The sequence below is a fragment of the Panulirus ornatus genome, unplaced genomic scaffold, assembly GCF_036320965.1.
Source record: "Panulirus ornatus isolate Po-2019 unplaced genomic scaffold, ASM3632096v1 CTG_4375_pilon, whole genome shotgun sequence".
Lineage (NCBI taxonomy): Eukaryota > Metazoa > Arthropoda > Malacostraca > Decapoda > Palinuridae > Panulirus > Panulirus ornatus.
In genome coordinates this window covers 6116-28909 of record NW_027264677.1, presented here as the reverse complement: position 1 = coordinate 28909, position 22794 = coordinate 6116, and the positions used below count along the sequence as shown (strand labels likewise).

Sequence of the window (22794 nt, the reverse complement as noted above, 5' to 3'; positions counted from 1 at the left end):
TAAGGGTAAGAGAGATGTGTGGAAATAAAAAGAGCGTGGTTGAGAGAGCAGAAGAGGGTGTTTTGAAATGGTTTGGGCACATGGAGAGAATGAGTGAGGAAAGATTGACCAAGAGGATATATGTGTCGGAGGTGGAGGGAACGAGGAGAAGAGGGAGACCAAATTGGAGGTGGAAAGATGGAGTGAAAAAGATTTTGTGTGATCGGGGCCTGAACATGCAGGAGGGTGAAAGGAGGGCAAGGAATAGAGTGAATTGGAGCGATGTGGTATATCGGGGTTGACGTGCTGTCAGTGGATTGAATCAAGGCATGTGAAGCGTCTGGGGTAAACCATGGAAAGCTGTGTAGGTATGTATATTTGCATGTGTGGACGTATGTATATACATGTGTATGGGGGGGGTTGGGCCATTTCTTTCGTCTGTTTCCTTGCGCTACCTCGCAAACGCGGGAGACAGCGACAAAGCAAAAAAAAAAAAAAAAAAAAATCAGAGGTTCATGAAGTGAACCTTGGATGCTCATCCTAAACATTCTAGATGACCACAACAATGGCACATGGAGACTGCCACCTCATAGCACCTCAGTTCTTGCCACAAACCTTCTTCCCTATCACACAAGTAGCTCCTCTTCAAAGCCAGAAGCACGTGAGATGTCAGCACACCTGACACCGCGTAATATGTGCCATGTCAAGGTGGCTTTAAGGTGAAGTAGGGAGAGGGATTAAAAGAAACAGCATTTCCATAAGTGGTGCCAAGCTATTGTTATTGTTCCAACAGTACAGAATTGCACCTTAATCTTGTGCATCATGACAAGTCCTTTTAAAAGAAATATGATATAATTGCATGCTACAAAAGCAACAAATAATACAGATATGTCGTATAATGAAAATATAATTTCCATATAAACTGAAATGATTATCATTAAATCTGGAACATATCTTGAAATCTCAGAGAAATTGGAGAACAAATATTTTTTGTTATTGACGTTTTCAGATTCTCTTTAAGAAATGAGAATGTGATTAGGTTTGTCCTGATTTTTTTTCAGCTTTTCAAAGAGTTGAAATGCAATATGGTTTAAATGCTGTTCTTTATTGTAGGGCTACAAAATTAATGATATTTTATATTGTGACATACGCACATGAAAGAAATTATCTACACCTCAGTAAGTAATCTTCATACATTTCTTCAGGTGACTGTGTGCTGCTGCCTTTTTCTTGCTGGTAAGGTAGAGGAAACACCCAAGAAATGCAGAGACATAATGAAGACTGCCAAAAGCCTTATGGATGAAGTGACGTGGGCTGAGTTTGGCACTGATCCACGTGAGGAGGTAAGATAACTTGGATTTAGTGCCTTATTGGAGATGTTAGATAAAGCCAGGGTAGGCCTCACACTACTGTTAAGTTGTTATGAGTGCCCTCAGCCAATAGAGCACTGATTGGCACCACTTTCACTGAAGTGGCAGTGATCCATGTGAGAAGGTATGATAACTTGGATTTAGTGCCTTATTGGAGATGTCAGATAAAGCTAGGGTAGGCCTCACACTACTGTTAAGTTGTTATGAGTGCCTTCAGCCAATATAGCACTGATTGGCACCACTTTCACTGAGGTGGCATTGATCCACGTGAGGAGGTAAGATAACTTGGATTTAGTGCCTTATTGAAGATGTCAGATAAAGCCAGGGTAGGCCTCACACTTCTGTTAAGTTGTTATGAGTGCCTTCAGCCAATATAGCACTGATTGGCACCACTTTCACTGAAGGGGCACTGATCCACGTGAGAAGGTAAGATAACTTGGATTTAGTGCCTTATTGGAGATGTCAGATAAAGCCAGGGTAGGCTTCACACTACTCCTAAGTTGTTATAAGTGCCTTTAGCCAATATAGCACTGATTGGCACTACTTTCACTGCTGTCACCTCCTGCCACCTAGACCTCTCATTACCAAGTGGGAGTCTGGCAGCCCAGGTGCATCAAGCCCACCCAGGTTTGAACAAACCAATGCTAGAACAGCTGTATCCCCTCTTTTAAGAAAATCGTATCCCTCTTTTAAGAAAATCTTAAGTAGATAATAGACTGCATTCCTAATTTTTGTATAAGCTATTTAGTACACCATTTTTATTGCCTTTATTTTATCTATTTATTTATTTTGCTTTGTTGCTGTCTCCCACGTTAGCGAGGTAGCACAAGGAAACAGACGAAAGAATGGCCTGACCCACCCACATACACATGTATATACGTACACATCCACAAACGCAAATATACATACCTATACCTCTCAACGTATACATATATATATACACACACAGACATATACATATATACACATGTACATAATTCATACTGTCTGCCTTTATTCATTCCCATCGCCACCCCACCACACATGAAATAACAACCCCTTCCCCTCTCATGTGCGTGAGGTAGCGCTAGGAAAAGACAACAAAGGCCACATTCGTTAACACTCAGTCTCTAGCTGTCTTGTAATAATGCACCGAAACCACAGATCCCTTTCCACATCCAGGCCCCACAGAACTTTCCATGGTTTACCCCAGACGCTTCACATTCCATGGTTCAAACCATTGACAGTACGTCGACCCTGGTATACCACATCGTTCCAATTCACTCTATTCCTTGCACTCCTTTCACCCTCCTGCATGTTCAGGCCCCGATCACTCAAAATCTTTTTCACTCCATCTTTCCACCTCCAATTTGGTCTCCCACTTCTCCTCGTTCCCTCCACCTCTGACACATATATCCTCTTGGTCAATCTTTCTTCACTCATTCTCTCCTTATGACCAAACCATTTCAAAACACCCTTTTCTGCTCTCTCAACCACACTCTTTTTATTACCACACATCTCTCTTACCCTATTATTACTTACTCGATCAAACCACCTCACACCACATATTGTCTTCAAACATCTCATTTCCAGCACATCCACCCTCCTGCGCACAACTCTATCCATAGCCCATGCCTCGCAACCATATAACATTGTTGGAACCACTATTCCTTCAAACATACCCATTTTTGCTTTCTGAGATAATGTTCTCGACTTCCACACATTCTTCAACGTTCCCAGAACTCTCGCCCCCCTCCCCCTTCCCATGATTCACTTCCGCTTCCATGGTTCCATCCGCTGCCAAATCCACTCCCAGATATCTAAAACACTTCACTTCCTCCAGGTTTTCTCCATTCGAACTTACCTCCCAATTGACTTGTCCCTCAACCCTACTGTGCCTAATAACATTGCTCTTATTCACATTTACTCTCAACTTTCTTCTTTCACACACTTTACCAAACTCAGTCACCTGCTTGTGCAGTTTCTCACACAAATCAGCCACCAGTGCTGTATCATCAGCGAACAACAACTGACTCACTTCCCAAGCTCTCTCATCCACAACAGACTGCATACTTGCCCCTCTTTCCAAAACTCTTGCATTCACCTCCCTAACAACCCCATCCATAAACAAATTAAACATCCATGGAGACATCACACACCCCTGCTGCAAACCTACATTCACTGAGAACCAATCACTTTCCTCTCTTCCTACACATACACATGCCTTACATCCTCGATAAAAACTTTTCACTGCTCCTAACAATTTGCCTCCCACACCATATATTCTTAATACCTTCCACAGAGTATCTCTATCAACTCTATCATATGCCTTCTCCAGATCCATAAATGCTACATACAAATCCATTTGCTTTTCTAATTATTTCTCATACATTCTTCAAAGCAAACACCTGATCCACACATCCTCTACCACTTCTGAAACCACACTGCTCTTCCCCAATCTGATGCTCTGTACATGCCTTCACCCTCTCGATCAATACCCTCCCATATAATTTCCCAGGAATACTCAACAAACTTATACCTCTGTAATTTGAGCACTCACTTTTATCCCCATTGCCTTTGTACAATGGCACTATGCAAGCATTCTGCCAATCCCCAGGCACCTCACCATGAGTTATACATACATTAAACAATCTTACCAACCAATCAACAATACAGTCACCCCCTTTTTTAATAAATTCCACTGCAATACCATCCAAACCCGCTGCCTTGCCAGCTTTCTTCTTCCGCAAAGCTTTTACTACCTCTTCTCTGTTTACCAAATCATTCTCCCTAACCCTCTCACTTTTCATACCACCTCGACCTAAACACCTTATATCTGCCTCTCTATCATCAAACACATTCAACAAACCTTCAAAATACTCACTCCATCTCCTTCTCACATCACCACTACTTGTTATCACCTCCCCATTAGTCCCCTTCACTGAAGTTCCCATTTGTTCCCCTGTCTTATGCACTTTATTTACCTCCTTCCAAAACATCTTTTTATTCTCCCCAAAATTCAATGATACTCTCTCACCCCAACTCTCATTTGCCCTTTTTCACCTCTTGCACCTTTCTCTTGACCTCTTCACTCCATCTTTCCACCTCCAATTTGGTCTCCCACTTCTCCTCGTTCCCTCCACCTCTGACACATATATCCTCTTGGTCAATCTTTCTTCGCTCATTCTCTCCATATTACCAAACCATTTCAAAACACCCTCTTCTGCTCTCTCAACCACACTCTTTTTATTACCACACATCTCTCTTACCCTTTCATTACTTACTCGATCAAAGCACCTCACACCAAACATTGTCCTCAAACATCTCATTTCCAACACATCCACCCTCCTCCGCACAACCCTATGTATAACCCATGCCTCGCAACCATATAACATTGTTGGAACCACTATTCCTTCAAACATAACCATTTTTGCTTTCCGAGATAATGTTCTCGCCTTCCACACATTTTTCAACACTCCCAGAACCTTTGCCCCCTCCCCAACCCTGTGCATACTTCCATTTCCATGGTTCCATCCGCTGCCAAATCCACTCCCCGATATCTAAAACCACTTCCTCCAATTTTTCTCTATTCAATTTTTTTTTTTCATACTATTCGCCATTTCCCGCGACAGCAAGGTAGCGTTAAGGACAGAGGACTGGGCCTCTGAGGGAATATCCTCACCTGGCCCCCTTCTCTGTTCCTTCTTTTGGAAAATTAAAAAAAAAGTAAGAGGGGAGGATTTCCAGCCCCCCACTCCCTTCCCTTTTACGTGGGAAGTATTCTTTCTCCCCTATCCCAGGGATAAAAAATTCAAATTTACCTCCCAATATATATATATATTTAGTCACTTTCATTTTTTCTCTTTCAAAACAAGAACATAGTTCAACACAGCAGATCAGATATGCTACTTTTATCATGATAGTAAATTAGTTAGTTTTTCACGTTACCAGATGAATTTTTTGTTTTTGTTATTATAAAAGCAGCTGTTATGCAGTAGATACTCAAACATTTTAACATTGCACAATTTTCAGGTGATGACTTTGGAGCGAATCCTGTTGCAGACTATTAAGTTTGACTTCATTGTTGAGCATCCATACACTTACCTTCTCAAATATGCAAAATGCCTGAAGGGTAAGTACATTTGAAATAAAAGTTATGAATGTCTGAGAGTATGTCTAGCTCCCATATCCATATGGGTGGGCCAACTAATGAGAAATGTATCTGCTTATTCAGGGCTTCTTGAAACACAGTGTGGTAACAGTTGAATTAAAAAAAAGAGCACAATTGTTTGTCTGAGAGTGTGTCCAGCACCCAAACTCATATGAGTGGGTCTGTTAAGATGAAAGTTTATGGGTACCTTTATTCCTCATAGGGACAGGCTAGGATTACAGAAGGATTAGAAAAACTAAAAGTGAAACTCTGCATGTCTGAGGGTATGACCAGCTCCCACATCAGTATGGGCAGTAGAAAGATAAGGAAGACAAAAATGAAAGCTTGAATTACAGAGGTATAAGGCTGTTGAGTATACATTGTAAGTTGTATGGGAGAATGATACTTTTGAGGGTGGTGGCATGCGCAGTGCATCAGCCAGGTGATGAATAGTGTAGCTTTCGGAGTGGTGGAGGATATGTGGACCAGGTCTTTGCTTGAGAGAATTTGTGTCAGGAATACTTAGAGAAAGGGAAGGATTTTCATGTGGCATTTATGGATCTGGAGAAATTGATTTATATGGTTTATGAAAATGCCTCATGGAAGGTGCTACAGGTAGATGGTATAGGATAGAATCTACTAGATGCAGTGGGTTTTTAATCAGGAAAGTAAGGGAGTGTGAGCAAGCAGGGAGGAGTGTAAGTGATCCCAAATGAAGGGGGATCTGCATCACAGTGTCTGTTTAATCTTTATGGATGGAGTTGTAAAGGAGGTTAATATAAGGGTTTTGAAGAAATGTGAGGGGTCTTGAAGAGAGGGGCATGTCTTTAGTATACTAAAGGTGATGGGGTTCTGGGTAGTGAGATGGCCTTGTGATAGATGCGAGTGAGAAACTGCAGAAGCTGGTATGCAAGTTTGGGAGAGTGTGTGAAAGACACTGTTGGTGCCAGATGTATGAAAGTTGACTGCGAAAATAATGGAATGACTCATTTAATCCATTGTGGACACGTTAGTCTGTAAGATGCCTTATTGAATATATAAGATCCCATTGTCAGTCTGTAAGATGCCTTATTGAATGTATAAGATCCCATTGTTGTTTACTGGCCGGAAGAGATCATGTTTACTCAGTGAAGTAAATAAACTCAGTACACCACGAGACTCGAGCTGTTTGATACCCCCATGTGTTGCTCCGCCTCGCGAGTTATTTTTCACCGGTTTCTCCTCCTATGGAACTTGTGTGGGAGGAATAAGTGGTGCCCAGACCTGGGAGCAGCCTTTACATGCTCAAGTGAACTGAACTTCTGTATACGTGGAGCAAGCTGTGGTGATTACTCGTGATGGCGAAGAAGGAGCAACTTGAAAGAGGACGGGCGGCTGCTCGTGGATGGTGTACGAGAGCCTCCAAGGCTTTGCTGACTTTGCTTGAACTGCCAACTGTGTCCAGGGTGCAGCTAGAAGACGCTATAGCGGATTTAGATAAGCATCTAGACACCTTGGACCGAGTTCAAGCGGTATATGAACTGACAATAAGTGACCCTGAGTTGTTGGAAGCAGACATGGACAAATCAGATAGTTTACGCAGTAGTGTTAGAGCTGTTCGGGTGCAGCCTGGCGAACTGTTGTCGAAACTGGATAAGACTGCCGTCCATGAAGGGTCGGGAAGTAGTGAAGATAAGTCTGCAAGTGCAAGCGCAGTGTGTACTAGTGCCAGTGTGAACCTTACACGGCTCGACTTGCCAAAGTTTAGTGGTGAACTAACCTAGTGGCAGTCATTCTGGGATTTGTTTGTGGCCATGGTAGACGACTCTACTCTACCAGCCATCAGCAAGTTCACCTATCTGCAGGCCTTATTGGAAGGTGAGGCCAAGTCTGTCGTCCAAGGCTTGTCACTTACTGCAGTTAATTATGCTGTGGCCTGTAATCTGTTGAAGGAGCGGTATGGGAAGCCAGAGAGGATTATCTTCGTTCACATTCAAGCTCTTCTTGGCTTGAGCCTGCCGTTCAAGCCTCAAGGATCTACGACTTATGTGTCCGCCTTGAGGAAGCTGCAGGATGACCTCCTGATCCACATCAGGAGTTTGGAGGCACTGGGGGTAAGTGGCAGTGAGTTTGGCCTCTTCCTCACCCCAGTGATTTTGTCTCGTATGCCGAGCGACATTCGTGTGGAGTAGTCGAGGGAAGGATAGGGCCATGAAAGGGATCTCGCATGGCTGCTGGATTTTCTTAGGAAGGAGATTGAGCGCCGTGAACGCTCAGACTCCTTTAAGGACGTGACTACTGCTGCAGGGTCAGACGGCCGCAGTGTGAGGGAGTCTGAGAGAAGAAAGAAGTCTCCTAGTTCTGCATTTGCTCTTCACACAGTCTCAGAGACATATTCAGATGGGTGTGGATTTTGTAATAAGTCCCATTCCAGTGAAAAGTGCTTTAAAGTTATCAAACTTCCACATGCAGAACGACTGGAAAATATTCGTTCTGCTCAGCTGTGTTTTAAGTGCTTAAAAAGGGGGCACGTAGCTAGAGGTTGCAAGGCAAAGTGCTCTAAGTGTAAAGGCAACCATAATGTCCTTCTCTGCTCAAAGGATAATGTTTCACCTAAGGGCAGGGCTGTTAGTCAGGCGGCCAAGGAGAGTGAAGGGGAAACGGGAGATACCAATGTTGTGCCTGGTGATCTAATTGGTGTTTCTCATTCTTCACAGTTTAAACAAAGGTGTTGAGTCTTGCCGACAGCAAAAGTTAAAGTGTATGAAAGGCATGGGAAGTACAGTGAAGCTACCTTGTTGTTCGACTCTGGGGCAGATCGATCCAATGTGTTGAGTGAATTTGTAAGGAAGGTTAGACCTACATGGGTATCTTTTGAACAGATGTCCTATTCTGCCTTTGGGGGAAGGAGGAGTTCTAGATCTACCCAGTGTAATATTTATGACCTGAAGTTAGTGGATGTTAATAATGAAGTAGTGTGTTTACTTGCAGCTGAAGTGCCCAAAATATGTGCTCCATTATTATGTCCTTGTGTTCCAGTTGAAACCCTAATGCCCTTTAAGTCTGTGCAGTTAGCAGATGAGTATGAGTGGGACAGGAAGGTAAATGTTGACATTTTGATAGGACTTGATGCCTATAGGAAATTTGTAATCCCCAACAAGAATTTGCAGGTTGAGGGACTAGTGGTTCAAGAGATGGTGTTTGGTTGGATCCTATCTGGGATTTGTGCTTCAGCATCCAAGGGAAATGTTAAGTTGTCTCAGATGTTATGCATTAACAATTTCAATGAGAATGAGTTACATAATTTTGGGATTTAGAGTCAGTGGGAATTTGTAAGAAGGAAGTATGTCCTGATGTTAGCAACCATCCTGTGTTAAAATCCTTTTCAGAGACAGTTAAGTTTAAGGATGACAGATATGAGGTTGCTCTTCCCTGGAAATCAGAGCATAAGTGTAGCCTCCAAAATAATGAAAGGCTTGCAGGGAAAAGGTTGTTATGTTTGATGCATGAATTTAAATCCAATCCTAAACTTCAGGAGGAGTATGATGTCGTATTTGAGGGTTACGAACGGGAAGGCATCATTGAAGAGGTACCTGAGGGTGAGATGAACAGCACCACAAGTAAAGTAAGACCAGTCTTTGATGCATCTGCTCTGAGCTATAATGGAGTCTCATTAAATCACTGTCTTGAGGTGGGTCCCCCTCTTACCCACAGTTGGTAGAGGTACTTTTGAGGTTCAGAAGGTGGAAGGTTTCCTTAACTGGTGATATCACTAAAGCTTTCCTCCAGATTAATGTAAGGAAAGAAGACTGGGATGTGTATAGATTTCTTTGGAACTATAATGGTAACATTCGGATAATGAGATTTACTAGAGTTCCATTTGGTAATAAAAGTAGTCCATTTCTGTTGAACGTATCTGTTAAACATCATCTTAAAAGCTTTCCTGATTCTGAAGTTATTGCAGAGCTAAAGGATAACCTGTATGTGGATGACTGGTTGTCAGGAGCTGACAGTGCAGAGGAAGCCTTTGCTAAGTTTGATGAGGCACGGTCAGTTCTATCCAAGGCCAGTATGACACTTTCAAAGTGGAGCTCGAACTGCAGTGCCTTAAAAGACAGATTTAATGACTACTTAGAGCCCAGCAAGCATGCAGAGATAAAGATTCTTGGTTTACAGTGGTGTTTGACTAGAGATAGTTTTTCATTTGATTGTTTAGAATTGAAGGATCTTGAGGTAGCATCCACAAAGAGAGCAGTTCTCAGTGTCATCAGTAAATTGTTTGATCCTCTTGGCCTTCTGTGCCCAGTAATCATGATGGCAAAAATTATGTTCCAAGATATTTGGAGACTTGGACTCTCTTGGGATGAGATCTTGCCTACAGAATTGCAACACTGGTTTCAGAAGTGGGTTCAAAATATAAAAGTTCTTAACACATGGCAAGTTAATCGTTGTTACTTTCCAGAACTTGTATGGAACAAGCTACAAAATGTAGAACTGCATGCTTTTGGAGATGCTTCCGAGAAGGGGTATGATGCCTGTGTATACTTGAGAGTTCCTGTTAATGACGGGTCATTTAAGGTAATCTTAGTTCTAGCCAAAGGAAGGGTAGCACCTATCAAGAAATTGTCGGTGCCGAGGTTGGAATTAATGGGTGCTCTTCTCTGTGCTAGGCTATCTGTATTTGTGAAGACTTCCCTACACTTAATTGATGTACAAATGTACTGCTGGACTGATTCTAAAGTAGCATTGTCATGGATAAAGGGAGACCCTAATAGATGGAAGAATTTTGTAGCGAATAGAGTAACTGAGATTCAGAGTTTAATCCCCCCAGTTCAGTAGAAGCATATTCCTGGTAAAGATAATCCAGCAGACCTTATTTCCAGAGGTGCCTTTGCTGAAGACTTAATTTCCTGTACCTCATGGCTGAATGGTCCTGCTTGGCTCTCTGAACACTTTACTCCCATGCAACAGGTTGAGGTACCAGCAGCACTGCCCATTGTAGAGGAGATATTCCCAGACAGCCCAGTGACATGCGTAGTGTCCGAGCATCCATCAGTAGGGATTGACTATGCCCACTGGGGTCATTTTACAAAAGCTATTAATTGTGTAGCTTGGGTAATAAGGTTTGTGAACAATTGTAAACCTCATGCTGTTAAATGTTTTGGGCCCTTGTCTTATATAGAGTTAGATCAAGCTAAGACAAAGTTAATAATTTGTGTTCAGAGAGAAAGGTACAGCCAAGAGATCAATGCCTTAATGCTTGGAAAGTCACTCCCTAAGAGTTCTGACATTAGGAAATTCAATCCTTTTATGGATGAAAATGGTCTTTTGAGAAATAAGAGTCGGCTGGACCAGGCTGAATTAAGTTATGATTGCTAGTATCCTATGATTATTCCAGCAGGTCACATTGCCAAGCTGTTAGTTAGTTTCCAACCTGTATTTCTGAAACACGCTGGTGTTTCCACTTTAATTTCAACATCAAGATCTTGTTACTTAATTGTTGGATTAAGAAAGCTTGCTAAGGTAGTCTGTAGAGAGTGTATGATTTGTCGTAGACATCACTCACAAGCTTGCCGTCAGCCTGTAGCTCCTCTCCCAGGACTAAGAATTAACTCTACTCCTCCTTTCACTGTGACAGGTGTAGATTATGCTGGACCACTGTTTTGTGTTGATTTTCCATGCAAGAAGCTGTACATTTTGTTATTCACTTGTGGAGTTGTCCATGAAGTACACTTAGAGTTGACTAACTCTATGTCTTATGATGATTGCTTACTTGCCTTTCGTAAGTTTTCTGCCAGAAGAGGCCTTCCATCAGTTATTTACTCTGACAATGCCAAGATTTTTATTAGTATGTCCAAACAAATGCATCAGTTCTTTAGCACCCTTGCTCCCTAGTGGAAGTTTGTTGTACCCCATGCTCCATGGTGGGGAGGTTGTTGGGAAAGATTAGTCCGATCTGTTGAATTAGCTCTGAGAAAGACTCTTGGTATAAAATGTTTAACAAGATGTGAGCTAGAGACTACCTTACATGAAATTGAGGCATGTGTAAGTTCCAGACCCTTAACTTTTGCCACAGATGATCCTAATTCTGTAAGCCCTTTAACACCTTCTCATTTTTTAATTGGATGCACTGCTGGATTTCATAGAGAGCTTAAAGGTGATTACCAGGTTCCTGAAATGTCACATAAGGACCTATGTGAGCAAGAAAGCCTGAGACATCAACAACTTGATAAGTTTTGGAATGTGTGGGTGTCTGACTATTTATTGAATTTACCCCCAATCATTACAGGTTTCACACCCAGATGTAAACTGGAGAAGGGATCTGTTGTGCTGGTTCGGGAAGATAATTCTCCTCGTTTGCAATGGCCCCTTGGAGTGATTGTTGAGCTATTCCCTGGAAAGGATGGAATAATTCGTAGTGTCAAAGTTAAGACTGCAAAGGGAGTGATTAGTAGGCCAGTGCAAAAACTGCATAACTTGGAGCTTTCATCTGCAGGGGAGGATGCTACAACAGATGAAGCTCATAGTCCCTTACCACCAACAGATGCCTTCCCAGCATATGCTCAAGGCTCTGATGAGGCTCACTCCATGACACCGTCGTCAACTTATGTGTCTAGAACAGGACAAACTGTAAAGCCTCCTCAGAGACTGAATATGTGAGATTGGAGGGTTTGAGATGTATTGTAGATTTAGGTTGATGATCAGTATAGTCCCTTTGGGTATTGTTTATTGTTTTATTGTATCATTTGCTTCCCAGGGTGAGGGTTGAGTTGACTCTTAGTGAGACATTTGTATTTATACATCTTGATGCCATATGATCATGTTGTTGAGAGTAAGGATAGGAGTTATTAAAGGTACTCCTATGGTGGGGAGATGTTGGCGCCAGATGTATGAAAGTTGAATGCGAAAATAATGGAATGACTCATTTAATCCATTGTGGACACGTCAGTCTGTAAGATGCCTTATTGAATATATAAGATCCCATTGTCAGTCTGTAAGATGCCTTATTGAATGTATAAGATCCCATTGTTGTTTACTGGCCGGAAGAGATCATGTTTACTCAGCGAAGTAAATAAACTCAGTACACCAAGAGACTCGAGCTGTTTGATACCCCCCATGCGTTGCTCTGCCTCGCGAGTTATTTTTCACCGGTTTCTCCTCCTATGGGACTTGTGTGGGAGGAACAGACACAAACTGAGAGTTGATATGAATACATGTAAGGTTATAAGTTTTAGCAGGGGGATGAGACAGGTTGGTCTGAGTGTGTGTTTGGATGGAGAGAACCAAAGAAGTGAAGTATTTTGATACCTTGAAGTGCATGTGATGGTAGATGTAACAATGGGAGTTGAAGTGAACCATGGGGTCAGTGCACTTGGGAATGTATGAAAAGAAAGGTCATTGTTTGTAAGTTTAAAGATAGTAACTTTGATGGTGTTGTAGTCCAGATGGTGCTGTATGGATGTGAGTAAGGCCCTAAACATAAAAGAACAGGAGAGGGTGAATTGTGTTGAATATGAAATGCCTGAGGACAGTATGTGGTGTGAGGAGGCTTGAATGTGTAATAAATGACAGTGTAAGAGAGAGTTGTGGTAGTAAGCAGAGAATGATTGAGAGAGCTGTATAGGGTATGCTGAAATGACATGAAAACATAGAGAGGATGAGTGAAAGGAGACTAAGTAGATACACGTATCAGAAATGGAGGGAACAATGGGTAAGAGGAGAATAAGGAAGCAGAAGGATGGTGTGAAAGAGATTTTGAGTCACTGGGGCCTGATCAAACAGGAGGGTGATTTCTGTGCCTGGGATAGAGAGAACTGTAGCACTGTGGTATGCAGGGGGCAACATGCGGCCAGTGGGCTGAACTAGAGCACATGAAGCAATCAGAGCAAACCACAGAAAGAGCTGTGGGGCTTGACTATGAAGAGGGGACTCAGTTTACAATGCATTATGCATGAGAGGTAGAGAGTGGACATGAATAAATGAGGCTGATTTTTGTGCATTCCCATTGCTACATTACATAATGGGGAACTGTGATTGGATATAAAAGAATGATTTAAGTATCTCATTACTTCTCTTAGATAGGTCACCAGAAAACGAACAAACACTATACAGAAATAAAAGAAATACCTTGAATCATGTTAATGAACAAAACAATATTGAATTAGTTAAGTGTGACTATATTGATTAGGCTTTTATATCCATCCCATTTATTTGTTGAATAGATACAACAATACTGTATTGCTTATCCTGTAAATTTCAAGTGTTTTAATTATTTTTTGATGTAAAGCTGATTACATTCAGATGTCTTGCAGCCCTCTTTCATATTGTCCTTTGCCATTTTTCAAATATCGAGATAGCTTTGCTTAATGTTTATGTCATTTTATAGAGGAGGCAGTAGATACTTGAATGGGGTTTAGATTTATATATTCTGACACTGGTCAATATTGAATGCTTCATCGTTTTCCTTTTGATAGGAGATAAGAAGCTTCCCAACATGGTTCAGATGGCCTGGACATTTGTCAATAACAGGTATGTTTAGTCGTGATATTTCATTTAAGCAGTTAGATTGAGTGGGAGATGTATAAAAGAAAGAGACAGGAGGTCAAGAGAAAGGTGCAAGAGGTGAAAAAAAGGGCAAATGAGAGTTGGGGTGAGAGAGTATCATTAAATTTTAGGGAGAATAAAAAGATGTTCTGGAAGGAGTTAAATAAAGTGCGTAAGACAAGGGAGCAAATGGGAACTTCAGTGAAGGGCGCAAATGGGGAGGTGATAACAAGTAGTGGTGATGTGAGAAGGAGATGGAGTGAGTATTTCGAAGGTTTGTTGAATGTGTTTGATGATAGAGTGGCAGATATAGGGTGTTTTGGTCGAGGTGGTGTGCAAAGTGAGAGGGTTAGGGAAAATGATTTGGTAAACAGAGAAGAGGTAGTGAAAGCTTTGCGGAAGATGAAAGCCGGCAAGGCAGCAGGTTTGGATGGTATTGCAGTGGAATTTATTAAAAAAGGGGGTGACTGTATTGTTGACTGGTTGGTAAGGTTATTTAATATATGTATGACTCATGGTGAGGTGCCTGAGGATTGGCGGAATGCGTGCATAGTGCCATTGTACAAAGGCAAAGGGGATAAGAGTGAGTGCTCAAATTACAGAGGTATAAGTTTGTTGAGTATTCCTGGTAAATTATATGGGAGGGTATTGATTGAGAGGGTGAAGGCATGTACAGAGCATCAGATTGGGGAAGAGCAGTGTGGTTTCAAAAGTGGTAGAGGATGTGTGGATCAGGTGTTTGCTTTGAAGAATGTATGTGAGAAATACTTAGAAAAGCAAATGGATTTGTATGTAGCATTTATGGATCTGGAGAAGGCATATAATAGAGTTGATAGAGATGCTCTGTGGAAGGTATTAAGAATATATGGTGTGGGAGGAAAGTTGTTAGAAGCAGTGAAAAGTTTTTATCGAGGATGTAAGGCATGTGTACATGTAGGAAGGGAGGAAAGTGATTGGTTCTCAGTGAATGTAGGTTTGCGGCAGGGGTGTGTGATGTCTCCATGGTTGTTTAATTTGTTTATGGATGGGGTTGTTAGGGAGGTAAATGCAAGAGTTTTGGAAAGAGGGGCAAGTATGAAGTCTGTTGGGGATGAGAGAGCTTGGGAAGTGAGTCAGTTGTTGTTCGCTGATGATACAGCGCTGGTGGCTGATTCATGTGAGAAACTGCAGAAGCTGGTGACTGAGTTTGGTAAAGTGTGTGGAAGAAGAAAGTTAAGAGTAAATGTGAATAAGAGCAAGGTTATTAGGTACAGTAGGGTTGAGGGTCAAGTCAATTGGGAGGTGAGTTTGAATGGAGAAAAACTGGAGGAAGTGAAGTGTTTTAGATATCTGGGAGTGGATCTGGCAGCGGATGGAACCATGGAAGCGGAAGTGGATCATAGGGTGGGGGATGGGGGCGAAAATTCTGGGGGCCTTGAAGAATGTGTGGAAGTCGAGAACATTATCTCGGAAAGCAAAAATGGGTATGTTTGAAGGAATAGTGGTTCCAACAATGTTGTATGGTTGCGAGGCGTGGGCTATGGATAGAGTTGTGCGCAGGAGGATGGATGTGCTGGAAATGAGATGTTTGAGGACAATGTGTGGTGTGAGGTGGTTTGATCGAGTGAGTAACGTAAGGGTAAGAGAGATGTGTGGAAATAAAAAGAGCGTGGTTGAGAGAGCAGAAGAGGGTGTTTTGAAGTGGTTTGGGCACATGGAGAGGATGAGTGAGGAAAGATTGACCAAGAGGATATATGTGTCGGAGGTGGAGGGAACAAGGAGAAGAGGGAGACCAAATTGGAGGTGGAAAGATGGAGTGAAAAAGATTTTGTGTGATCGGGGCCTGAACATGCAGGAGGGTGAAAGGAGTGGAAGGAATAGAGTGAATTGGAGCGATGTGGTATATCGGGGCTGACGTGCTGTCAGTGGATTGAATCAAGGCATGTGAAGCGTCTGGGGTAAACCATGGAAAGCTGTGTAGGTATGTATATTTGCGTGTGTGGACGTATGTATATACATGTGTATGGGGGGGGGGGGTTGGGCCATTTATTTCGTCTGTTTCCTTGCGCTACCTCGCAAACGCGGGAGACAGCGACAAAGTATAAAAAAAAAGAAAAAAAAAAAAAAAAAAAGATTGTCTACCTATGTTAAATGATGTGATAGGGGAAGGTTTCTTTAATATTTGCAGTACCCATGCATCATACATTTTGGAATCATATATCCTCTGTTAATGTACAAAACATTTATTAGATGATTTTCTCTTTCTTTCATGCTTGTTCATTGTATCTTGTGTTAGCAAGGTAGTGCCAAGAACGGATGATGAAAAGACCTCATTTGCTCACCTGCATTCTCTACCTGTCTTGTGTAATGTACTGAAACCTTCGTATGTCCTTCAGTCCATTGACAGCACATCACCCCCTATATACCACATCGCTCCACTTCACTATTCTATGAACACCTTTGACCCTCCTGCATGTCCAGGCCCTGATCATGTAAAATCTTTCTTTCTCCATCCTTCTGTCTCCAATTAAGCCTCTCCCTTTTCCTTGTTTACTCCACTTCTGACACATATCCTCTTTTTCAGCCTCTCCTCACTCATATAAATGATGTGTATATAAAATTATGCATAGTTGGTAAGGTGATTTATAAATGATATGGGTGGCATGTGTAAAATTATAGATGGAAGGAAGACTTTTAAGTGTTTGATGTGTGTTTGTAGAAAGAAATCACACAAAGCAAAAGCCCAGAATCATTGTATGCTTACATTGATAAGGAGCATTCATGCCATCACCCATGACATGTCCTTGCCAACTCAGCACCCTGTACACCAAGAGAGGAAAGAATTTCTATGTTGGGAATCTTGTTTGATAACATATATGAAATGATCTGGGAGGGAAAATTTTTGCAAGTTTTTAGAATTTTTGTGTACTAGGTGAGCTTCATTTCTGACATATGCTGCTGTATAAGGGTTAAAGGCTCCATCATCTGTTCTTGATGCTACCTTACTGAGGCAGGAAACAGCATACATCTAAAGAAATGGTATTTTTGAGATTCTACTCGTATAGAGATTCTGTATGTATCAGTTTGTAGTTATTCAATCATAGTACTGTATTTCTTACTGCTTAGTGTACACATCAAATGGATAAATCTATTAAGTCAGAGTTTCCCCTCTGCTCAGTATGCACATTGGTCTGATAAGTTTGTTAGCTCATGTTAAGCTACTGTTATAATAGACTAGATAAGCAATGATCCTTCTTAGCAGAATGTATCTTGCACCTTTGAGGGAAAGTTGTGGACTTGACTTCACACTAGCTCATTAGGGTAAATACCACGTGATACTGGGTACTTTGTTAGTTTTTAGGTTGTGTTATCCTTTTAGTCTGCTGACACAGTCATTAAAGCCAAAGCCATCAGTTTTCAAGTCATAACCATCACTTTTAAAGCTCTTATACTCAAATCTTCTTCAGCCTACCACGATCTGACATCTGATCTCCATCTCAACCATCATTTGCCCACTAAAACCTATACTTAGAATTCCAGACAAGCAAGACAAAAATTGTGCATGCTTGCAGGGAGTTTGATATACGGCTGTAAGCGGCTAAAACTCATTGGGTGATCATCTGTACTGCATATCAAAACATATAGAGCACAAAAATTCCTGATTCCTGGGATGTATCATGTTATTTAAACCCACCTTCCAAGAAGAATCATGTTCAGAAGGGAATGATACTTGAGATACACACTTTTTTCGTACATATTCACCATTTCCCGCGTTAGCGAGGTAGTGTTAGGAAAAGAGGACTGAGCTTTAGAGGAAATATCCTCACTTGGCCCCCTCCTCTGTTCCCTCATTTAGAAAATTAGAAATGAGAGGGTAGGATTTCCAGCCCCCTGCTCCCTGTTTTTATCTAGAGAAATTCCAATTGAACAGCTGTGACTATAAACCGAAGAATTTAGCTGGGTATCCTAAATATAGACGAGGGTGTAGTATCTCATTTGAGTTTTATGTAGTTTTGAACAGGAGTTTAAATGAAGTTTTGTATGTGACTGCAACTGATCCACTCCATGGAATGGGGAATGGAGTTGATGATGATAAGATAACTATATAGGCTGAGTAACAAGTGAAATGTAAAGCCTGATAGTGAAGATCTTTTTTAAGTTTTGGAAAGAATTGTATATGAATTAGTTTCATCTTGAATTTGAGAGGAAATATATGATAATGTTTTGATATCTTATGTAGTGTCCTTTGGAGACTGAAGAGATATTATATTGGTAATTTATAACCTTTTGTCTTTGTTCTCACAGTTAATGTGTCCTGACTCTTTCAGCTTGTGTACAACACTGTGTCTTCAGTGGGAACCAGAAATTATAGCCATTGCCCTTATGTACCTAGCAGGAAAGCTAAGTAAATTTGAAGTGACTGATTGGACGGGGAGAATACCGAAGCACCAACGTTGGTGGGACATGTATGTTGAAGGCATCTCCATGGACTTGTTAGAAGGTACAGTACTCATTTGTAAATGTGTACAGCCATTATTTACAATAAAAACTAAAGGCCTTTTAGCAGGGTGTTCTTTGTGTCATTCTGAATGTTTTGATAATACCTTTGCCACATGCAGTGCAAACCTCTTTTTATTTTTTATATGATTGTGTTGTCAAAATCAGTTGCATGAATTTTTGTTTTCAGATCAAAGATCTGAATGTGAAAAAAAATGAGTAAAATCTAGCTGGAGTAGTGGAATGATTGAGAGAAAATATGAGACTTCCCTTTCTTCATAATTCTTCTTATGGCCAGGCACATAAGCACTACTAATCACCAATCTCTCATAATCCACTTTCATTTTTACCCACGTCAGTCTGGCATTCACTTCTTTACACTCTTTCACATATTCCCACAACCCCTGCTCCAACAGTGGTGCTATCCTTTCCTTATCTCTTGCCCTCACACTAACCTCTAACTTTACCATAAAGACAATCCTCTGCTGTTCTTCCCCCTTACCCTTGGGCCTTGTTTCAATCAGAGCTAGAACATCCAAGTTCCTTTCCTCAGACATACTATCTATCTCTCCTTTCTTGTCTTGGTTACATCTACACACATTCAGATACCCCAGCCAGAGCCTTCAGGGGAATAAATATGCCCTGCTTTGTTGCTTTGTTTCTTCTGTCTTTATAGAAACTGAAATACAGGAAGGGCAGAGTTTCCAACCTCTTGCTCCCACCCTTCTTAGTCTCCTTTTGTGACACACTGAGAATACATGGGTAGAATTCTTTCTCCCCAGGGGTGATTATTATCTTACTGATGGATATATTAAAATGGTAATTTAGTCAACATTGAATTTACATTATGACAGAAGAATTTAATTAAATGAGCTTCTTTAGCTATTGGATAGTTGCAAGTTTTTGCTAAATATTTGTAGAATATTTAACATTCATGTAAGTGATTCTGAAATATAATTACCAAAGTTGGTACCTTGCATGACAAAATGAATTGAGATGGTCTTACTGGGTAATCATATATTATGGTTTTCTATGTAGGACACTTTTTGGAAACTTCTTGACCATTACTCTGAACTTCTTTCTGACGTCTTTCACCATATTCTGGACTTTTACTTTGTAACTCGTGTGTTTTTCAGATATCTGCCACCAAGTTCTGGACCTGTACTCACCCAATAGAACTGAACCAGTATCAAGTTCTGGAGAGACCCCTGTCACTACACCAGGAACCCCAAGACGACCATCAACACCAACACAGACACCAACCACAGCACCACCACCAGTGAAAAAACCTAAGAAAGAAGAAGTGAAATCTTCCCCAGCCAAGACAGAAAGTACTACCCCATCGCAACCTTATCAGTACCCATACCAGTATCCAAGTTATCCTTCATCTTACACTTCCCAGAGTTCTTCCCAAGGAACATCCACTGCTGCTGCTGCTGCTGCTGCTGCTGCCGCCGCTGCTGCTGCTGCCGCTGCTGCTGCTACCCAGCGCTACTCATATACGTACCCATCATCCGCTACACAAGGGCCACCACCACAAGCTCCACCTCAAGCACCCCCTCCGACTTACCAACCCCCTCAGAGGCATTATCCACCTCCTACAGCAACAGCCTCCCAGGCTCCTCCTCTACATTACACCTCTCAGCCTCCTCCTGCACACTATTCCTCAACTACTCATCCTTCATCCTCATATCATCCCCCACCTACTACAACACACTACCCTACACCTCCTACGAACCAACCTCCTCCACAAAAACATTATGCCCCTCCTCCACATGGATCTGCTTCTTACTACGCACCACCACCTACCACTGCCAACCAACCCAGCAACCCAGGAGCAGGACCATCCTCATCTTATCCACCACCGAGCTCCTATTCTCACTCGAGCTCTAGACAATATTGACCCTCTTTTATCATTATGTTTTTGTTAAGGTTATCCATAGGTACTTGTTTATGACCTTGGTGTGTATAGTTCTGTTATCTGACCATAGCATTTATACTTACTATGAAGTGAAGGCTTGTGGAGGCTAAGGTGAAGATTTGTATGGGTTTTCAGAAAAGAAGAGTGAATGTTGGGGTGAAGAGGGTGGTGAGAGTAAGTGAGCTTGAGAAGGAGACCTGTGTGAGGAAGTACCAGGAGAGACTGAGTACAGAATGGAAAAAGGTGAGAACAATGGAAGTAAGGGGAGTGGGGGAGGAATGGGATGTATGTAGGGAATCAGTGATGGATTGCGCAAAAGATGCTTGTGGCATGAGAAGAGTGGGAGGTGGGTTGATTAGAAAGGGTAGTGAGTGGTGGGATGAAGAAGTAAGAGTATTAGTGAAAGAGAAGAGAGAGGCATTTGGACGATTTTTGCAGGGAAAAAATGCAATTGAGTGGGAGATGTATAAAAGAAAGAGACAGGAGGTCAAGAGAAAGGTGCAAGAGGTGAAAAAAAGGGCAAATGAGAGTTGGGGTGAGAGAGTATCATTAAATTTTAGGGAGAATAAAAAGGTGTTCTGGAAGGAGGTAAATAAAGTGCGTAAGACAAGGGAGCAAATGGGAACTTCAGTGAAGGGCGCAAATGGGGAGGTGATAACAAGTAGTGGTGATGTGAGAAGGAGATGGAGTGAGTATTTTGAAGGTTTGTTGAATGTGTTTGATGATCGAGTGGCAGATATAGGGTGTTTTGGTCGAGGTGGTGTGCAAAGTGAGAGGGTTAGGGAAAATGATTTGGTAAACAGAGAAGAGGTAGTGAAAGCTTTGCGGAAGATGAAAGCCGGCAAGGCAGCAGGTTTGGATGGTATTGCAGTGGAATTTATTAAAAAAGGGGGTGACTGTATTGTTGACTGGTTGGTAAGGTTATGTAATGTATGTATGACTCATGGTGAGGTGCCTGAGGATTGGCGAAATGCGTGCATAGTGCCATTGTACAAAGGCAAAGGGGATAAGAGTGAGTGCTCAAATTACAGAGGTATAAGTTTGTTGAGTATTCCTGGTAAATTATATGGGAGGGTATTGATTGAGAGGGTGAAGGCATGTACAGAGCATCAGATTGGGGAAGAGCAGTGTGGTTTCAGAAGTGGTAGAGGATGTGTGGATCAGGTGTTTGCTTTGAAGAATGTATGTGAGAAATACTTAGAAAAGCAAATGGATTTGTATGTAGCATTTATGGATCTGGAGAAGGCATATGATAGAGTTGATAGAGATGCTCTGTGGAAGGTATTAAGAATATATGGTGTGGGAGGAAAGTTGTTAGAAGCAGTGAAAAGTTTTTATCGAGGATGTAAGGCATGTGTACGTGTAGGAAGAGAGGAAAGTGATTGGTTCTCAGTGAATGTAGGTTTGCGGCAGGGGTGTGTGATGTCTCCATGGTTGTTTAATTTGTTTATGGATGGGGTTGTTAGGGAGGTAAATGCAAGAGTTTTGGAAAGAGGGGTAAGTATGAAGTCTGTTGGGGATGAGAGAGCTTGGGAAGTGAGTCAGTTGTTGTTCGCTGATGATACAGCGCTGGTGGCTGATTCATGTGAGAAACTGCAGAAGCTGGTGACTGAGTTTGGAAAAGTGTGTGGAAGAAGAAAGTTAAGAGTAAATGTGAATAAGAGCAAGGTTATTAGGTACAGTAGGGTTGAGGGTCAAGTCAATTGGGAGGTGAGTTTGAATGGAGAAAAACTGGAGGAAGTGAAGTGTTTTAGATATCTGGGAGTGGATCTGGCAGCGGATGGAACCATGGAAGCGGAAGTGGATCATAGGGTGGGGGAGGGGGCGAAAATCCTGGCGGCCTTGAAGAATGTGTGGAAGTCGAGAACATTATCTCGGAAAGCAAAAATGGGTATGTTTGAAGGAATAGTGGTTCCAACAATGTTGTATGGTTGCGAGGCGTGGGCTATGGATAGAGTTGTGCGCAGGAGGATGGATGTGCTGGAAATGAGATGTTTGAGGACAATGTGTGGTGTGAGGTAGTTTGATCGAGTGAGTAACGTAAGGGTAAGAGAGATGTGTGGAAATAAAAAGAGCGTGGTTGAGAGAGCAGAAGAGGGTGTTTTGAAGTGGTTTGGGCATATGGAGAGGATGAGTGAGGAAAGATTGACCAAGAGGATATATGTGTCGGAGGTGGAGGGAACAAGGAGAAGAGGGAGACCAAATTGGAGGTGGAAAGATGGAGTGAAAAAGATTTTTTGTGATCGGGGCCTGAACATGCAGGAGGGTGAAAGGAGGGCAAGGAATAGAGTGAATTGGAGCGATGTGGTATACCGGGGTTGACGTGCTGTCAGTGGATTGAAGCAAGGCATGTGAAACATCTGGGGTAAACCATGGAAAGCTGTGTAGGTATGTAT

At 41.9% G+C, this 22794-nt stretch overlaps 1 protein-coding gene across 1 annotated transcript; it reads left to right on the top strand.

Moving 5' to 3' along the window:
* The first annotated feature begins 446 nt into the window (after positions 1 to 446).
* On the top strand, positions 447 to 21509 carry LOC139748471 (uncharacterized). The gene is made up of 5 exons (XM_071661553.1): positions 447 to 1322; positions 5361 to 5460; positions 13932 to 13986; positions 18309 to 18481; positions 19614 to 21509. The coding sequence occupies exons 1-5, from the start codon at positions 1134 to 1136 to the stop codon at positions 20378 to 20380; spliced, it is 1284 nt and encodes a 427-aa protein (XP_071517654.1). The 5' UTR covers positions 447 to 1133; the 3' UTR covers positions 20381 to 21509.
* The last annotated feature ends 1285 nt before the right edge of the window (positions 21510 to 22794 follow it).